The following is a 6,677-nucleotide window of genomic DNA, read 5'->3' as shown; positions in this document are numbered from 1 at the left end:
CAGACCACAGCACCCAGACCCACAGCACCCCACAGCACCACAGCACCCAGACCCACAGCCCGACCCACAGCACCAGACCCACAGCACCCAGACCCCACAGCACCCAGACCCCACAGCACCCCAGACCCCACAGCACCCAGACCCCACAGCACCCAGACCCCACAGCACCCAGACCCCACAGCACCCAGACCCCACAGCACCCAGACCCCACAGCACCCAGACCCACAGCACCCAGACCCCACACCCAGACCCCACAGCACCCAGACCCCACAGCACCCAGACCCCACAGCACCCAGACCCCACAGCACCCAGACCCCACAGCACCCAGACCCCACAGCACCCAGACCCCACAGCACCCAGACCCCACAGCACCCAGACCCCACAGCACCCAGACCCCACAGCACCCAGACCCCACAGCACCCAGACCCCACAGCACCCAGACCCCACAGCACCCAGACCCCCACAGCACCCAGACCCCACAGCACCCAGACCCCACAGCACCCAGACCCCACAGCACCCAGACCCCACAGCACCCAGACCCCACAGCACCCAGACCCCACAGCACCCAGACCCCACAGCACCCAGACCCCACAGCACCCAGACCCCACAGCACCCAGACCCCACAGCACCCAGACCCCCACCCCAGACCCCACAGCACCCAGACCCCACAGCACCCAGACCCCACAGCACCCAGACCCCACAGCACCCAGACCCCACAGCACCCAGACCCCACAGCACCCAGACCCCACAGCACCCAGACCCCACAGCACCCAGACCCCACAGCACCCAGACCCCACAGCACCCAGACCCCACAGCACCCAGACCCCACAGCACCCAGACCCCACAGCACCCAGACCCCACAGCACCCAAAGTTAGAGCACTAGAAAATATATAAAATTGATTATCATAATGTAAATACATTAATTCAATTTTTACTTTCATACAATAATGTTAAATTCTATATCTTTTTAACGGTCCCTTATATTTATTGATAAGACGTCATTAGTATTTTGTGTAATATTTTTTTACTTTATTTTTTTCGATTATCATCTGGTAATAGTCTTTTCTTGTATAAAATATTTATGCATCTCTGTGTTATAAGTATTGATAGTTTTTGTGCAACTTATCACTTGAACCTTTTTTCAATGGCTATTCGCATGATGAATGTGGTTTCCTTCTGAATTATTGTATTCTTTACCAACTTCAATACTGTTTTTCCTTTCTTTCATCATTCCGATTTTTATTATTTGTATCATATTAGGTTTTAATATATGAAATTTTTTATACTTTAATTGAGTTAATTTTTGTATTGATGTTATCATACTTCTATATCCTAAGAATATGAAGGAAGAACAATATTTATTTATTCTCCATATTTACCAAGAAATAAACAACAAATCAGAATATCTATCCTTATTTGGTATGGTAAATTAAAATAAATTCTGTAAAATAGTAGTGTTGATATCTGTACTGACTAGTGGTCATAATCGACTTATTGTTATATAAAAACTTAATATTTTGGTTAGGAATTTTGTATTCGTCACTTTTCAATTTTGCTCAATTTCAAGCCAACAATTTGTGAAATTCTAGCCTTATGTTAGACTTACGTTTAGAATTATAAATATTATCATGTGGTGTTAAAATGATATAGACGTTGGTAGTGATCTGTCATTTCTGGCGTCGAAGTCTGTAAGTAAGACTAACTGATAAGATATTGTTGCAACTATAGTTATGAAATGCATAAAATGATATGAGAACTTACCTTTAACATGATAGACTATGATGTATAACGGCTCTTTATACCATTTATTTTTGGCAGATATACTGTTTTTTAGAAGTCCTAACTCGCTTTCTCTTCACCTGGAAAGTGACCTTAGTCTGTTACCTGTCCATTTTAATCTTATTATCGATGACTTTGTGAATTTATTACTGTGCCTGTATCAGCGGTACTATTAAGCCTTTAATCATTATAGTATACCACTCATATTCGTGCCACAATATATTCATATGACTATCTTCGTTTAGAATAATAAGATGCTTCGAATTTATTTCAACGTATTTCAACAAATATCATAATGTGAAGTGTTACGGTAGTAGATGCTTCGAATTTATTTCAACGTGTTTCAACAAATATCATAATGTGAAGTGTTACGGTAGTAGATGCTTAGATTAACTCGAAACTACTTATTCATTTATACGAATATGATCATATGCTGATACCGTGCCACGAAGAAGAGCGTCGTAAACGCCAATTACGCCAGGCATTATAATACCGCTCATCCAGACATAGAAGTATATAAACGAAAGAGAAGCGAAGCTTAGATAAGATATAACTAGGCCTGTGACGGACTATTATCATCTTACAGGTGAAATGAATTTTTATCTGAAAGATTAGTAATCAGAAAAGAAACCGAGTTAGGGCTTCTTAGAACCAGTTTATCTGCCAAAAGATGAAAGGTATAAAAGGAACCCTGATCTCCATTAGCCTATAAAGCTAAACCTTAATTCTAGTATCTTATTTTGTATAGTAAAAGAAAAATAAACAGTATAATTTGTATAATATACCATTAGAATTTTGAATTAATATCTTAGCATCATGTTTTCCAAGTATAACTGGACACAAGTACCAACTACTCCACAAGATCGTCTTAGATTATCGCAGCAAACGGACATTCACATTTGTGGCACAAAATCATCACATGTATTTTCGTTTTAGTGAATCTGCTATTGGAAATCTTCTCAATAAAATACAACCCAAATCTTCATTGTCACTGATAATAATGTTTTGGTAACAGTCCTTTCCGTACAACTAGTACCAAAATCTGGTACTTACTTCACAGTACTATATTCCTGCAAATTCAACTCTTTCTGTACGAAAGATATTCATTATCCTATCAATATATGTATAGAACGTAAATAATATAAATATCACGTGGAATATATCATCTACTTGCTTTCGTAGATTCAAGCTCAACAGTTTAAGGGACAATAAATTCTTTCAATAAATGAGAATGGAAAAAAAAATAAGGTAGAAATATGTAGCTTTTCAAAAGAATTGATACCACTATGTTATGTTTATCAATAAATTCACTGACAAATAAATTTAAATACAATATATCCACAATATTCTTGGCATATGTTAGACCCAGTATATTTCAAAACCACTTTTTCTCAATAACGAATAAGATAGCTATGCTTAGTATTCATTCATTTTTTTAATGTGTGATAATCGTTAAGGCATGTATCAGTAAAAATGATAAAAACTTAAACTCACTCAGCCCACATTTGAATTAGGTCTGTATGAAGAAATCTTATGTATGATAATATTTCACAACCCTATCTTAGGAAATGTGGTATCACATATTTCTAGAACATACCAAATAGCTGCACGATGAAAAAGAACAATACTGTTGCCCCAGTCATCGTCACAAGATCAGAACCAGAACCTTGGATAATAGTTTCAATTTGTATGTTTCCAACATTAGCAGAATCATTATTGTCTGCCAGTTTAGATTTTGAAGATGTCTCTGTTGTAGTAGCATAATTAGTGAATGCTTCTTCAGATTGAACTTGCAAAATAATAGATTGAGGGTTCTTGGTATTCTCAGAATTAGTTTTTGAAATGGAAAAACCAATGGAACTCTCTATAGAAACCATTATACCTGAAGAACTCCCACTTCTAGAGTAATAAACAGATTTGTCTGAGGAAGTTGTGTAAGTTGCGAAGGGAATTTGAGATCTAGACATCTGCGTTTTGCTTTGAAACTCTGGAACTGAATTAAAAGCACACTGTTGGAACAGAAGCTTATTCGTAATGTCCAAAGAACAGCTAGCCTCTGTTCTGTCACGTGTGTGATCCATATATGAAACTGTTGTTGGGCTTTGTAGAATATGACTGGAAGTTTGTACAGACGAACTTATTTTTGTAGTGGCCTTATCAAATGTAGAAAAACTTGACATCCTTGAAATCTGTGTGGATAGATTGCTTGAGTTAACTGAAGTGGTACCTGATTCTGTAGTAAATGATTGATGGTTTGTATTATTGACAAAAGATGATGTTGAATCAATTACTGACGATTCTAATGACCTACTTGAACCAAATTTACTTGTAGGAACCGAACTGCATAAAGTTGTTGATTTCACATCTGTGCTCGTAGACATAACCCCAGTACTATTCTTCTGGTAGGTTTTAGATGTTATCGGTTTGCTACTACTTGGTAGTGTATAGACTGAACTATCAGAGTTTGTTTCAGAAGATATATCAGATGATGAACTAGAACGACTTGGTGAATATGATGACTTCGTAGAGTTGGTTATTGAAAACTTGGTAGAAGTATATTGAGAAGATAATGAAGGAGTACTATTGGTGATCTATGAGATAGGACTGCTGCTGTTGATACTAGTATGTTCCGAATATGAAACACTTGAAGAAGGGCTTCTACTCGAAGAGTAGTATAAAGTTTCAGAAGAAGACTCTGAACTTGGTTCTGATGTTATCAGAGTCGAGACTGTTGTTGTTGGCACACAACTATCTGCTAACGGGTCATAAAACCCGGTGCTGCATAATGTACCTGTTGTGGATAGAGTACAAGGAATTCCTAGATGGTAAATTGTTTTAGTGATTGGAACTAGATTTGTGTTTGGTGTTTCTGTTAGGTAGTCAACACCGATGATTGTAGATGAGTCAACTGAGGCACACGAAGTATCATAACTAACTAAGCCTGGACAACCATCTTTTGTATCATCAAATGAATAGAAATAGTCAGAGAAGTCTATTACAGGGTTCGAATCTGACTCAGTTTTTAATGTTAGACTTAATTCAGCATCATATTCTCTATTATTAAAGAAAATTCTAATTGGATAGTATAGACCTGCATCTAAATGAACTGTTAAATCATCCTTAGCTGTTTGAGAACCCCATACGGCATAAGCCTGATAATTACCAAAGTCATCAGCGCTGGATTCCCTTTTACAACAATCAAACGCGTTACCAGCCCCAAAATTCACAAACAGTAAATCGTCGGCCGAAATTGTAAACGTATGATAACCGGTTACTTTTGGTTTAAAGTAGCCATAGAGTAACATAGTAAAATTTGTCATTGTTAATGGCTTAGGGTAATTATAGCTTGCCGGTAAATGATCTATTTCGGGTGTGCATCCTTTGGTTGCATGATAATAGAAATTTATATTACCGGTAACACCATCAACTTTTGCTAGAAGTCTGTGGCTTTTATAGCCAGTTCTAGGGTAATTGGGATCTAAATATGCGGCATCCCAACATGGGTACGAACCATTCTTCCGTAAATCATAGGAATAAAGTTCCATCGACAATCCATTTTTTGGTGTTGTAACATTTGGTGAACATCCAAGAGGAAATTCAGTAGGGTCCGTCCATCCTAAATTATTATTGGACAAGAAGGAAGAATAGTCATCCTTTGCCAATAGTAAAGGTATCAAAGAAGTCCAGATAATCAACCATCTTAGAGATGGTGTAAAAGATGATAAATTCATTGGTCTCTAATCTTTTTCAATCTCTTGATTAACAACTTTGTATATCTTTTAGACCTCACCTCATGTTTTATTATTTTAAAAAGCTTTAAGAGTACGTTTATATATCTTCCAGAGCTAGGTATGGTCAGAACAGTATCTATCTGCTACCTTATAAGTTTTCTATCACCACTGCGCAATCGCTTCACAACACTATAACTAGTGTTAGATTCCTGTTGGAAATTTATGAAGTACTTCTTTAGACGATTATTAATAGGCACAAAAGCAGTTATAAAAAAAACAATTTGTATCTATCTGAATTGTTATTCAATTGAACTATATTTTCTAATTATAATACCAACAAGGGTGTTCTAGACCTGAAAATATTATATATTCATAACCTTAACAAAATCTAATACAGGTATTTTTTAAATTTTGTTTATACATACTTGAATTAAACTACTATTTTTAGTTTGATAATATGTAAACTTCACATGTGGCTTTATATTGTGGGAGATTATTTGATTCTGCAATATATTTCTTTTACTAATAAGAATATGTGGAATAGAGTACCTGTTCATGAATGTTAGTTCCATGAAAGATAATATCTTATAATAATTAAAGATTTTGGTTCAATTTCAGTTATCCTCTGCACATTGATTAGTATTATTTATTGTTATAATGGTTTACCTATTGTTGATTTGTTAGATCTTATGAAACAATAAAAAAAGGAAAGAAAAGAAAACTACCAAAAAGCCTACGTTTTTCATATTAACACAACAGTTATCTATCTACTGTTAGATAATTTTAATGGTGATAAAAGACTATTATTATTTAATGAGTTGTTTGATCTAGATCTCAGATACTCTATTGCAGATATTAGTTTGAGAAAGGCATCTGTATAGAGTAATAATTTACATACACGTAGTTAAACCAATTTCATAAACAATGCAATTAAAATCCACCAATCAAAAATCACATAGGATACATTACGTATATCTGGTTTTTTTCCTTCTTTTATCACCTCAAAACAATATTTATTGTAAATATCATAACCAAAAGAATGTTGCAGTGATAGATTTTGCAAAAATTTACCGTAGTTATCTGAATATCTTTTTCAATAAGGGAGTTCGTGTACACACGTTTAATGTAGCACATGCATTTGTAGGATAAGATTTTACCAAACAATA

General features: G+C 36.4%; 1 pseudogene across 1 annotated transcript; it reads right to left on the bottom strand.

Annotated features, from left to right (window-relative positions):
• Window positions 1-3,366: 3,366 nt before the first annotated feature.
• EPA7 lies at window positions 3,367-5,511 on the bottom strand (annotated as a pseudogene). The gene has a single exon. A coding segment is annotated over exon 1 (2,145 nt).
• Between the last annotated feature and the right edge of the window lie 1,166 nt (window positions 5,512-6,677).

Source organism: Nakaseomyces glabratus, chromosome C (genome assembly GCF_010111755.1).
Source record: "Nakaseomyces glabratus chromosome C, complete sequence".
NCBI lineage: Eukaryota > Fungi > Ascomycota > Saccharomycetes > Saccharomycetales > Saccharomycetaceae > Nakaseomyces > Nakaseomyces glabratus.
This window is presented reverse-complemented; position numbering and strand designations above follow the sequence as displayed.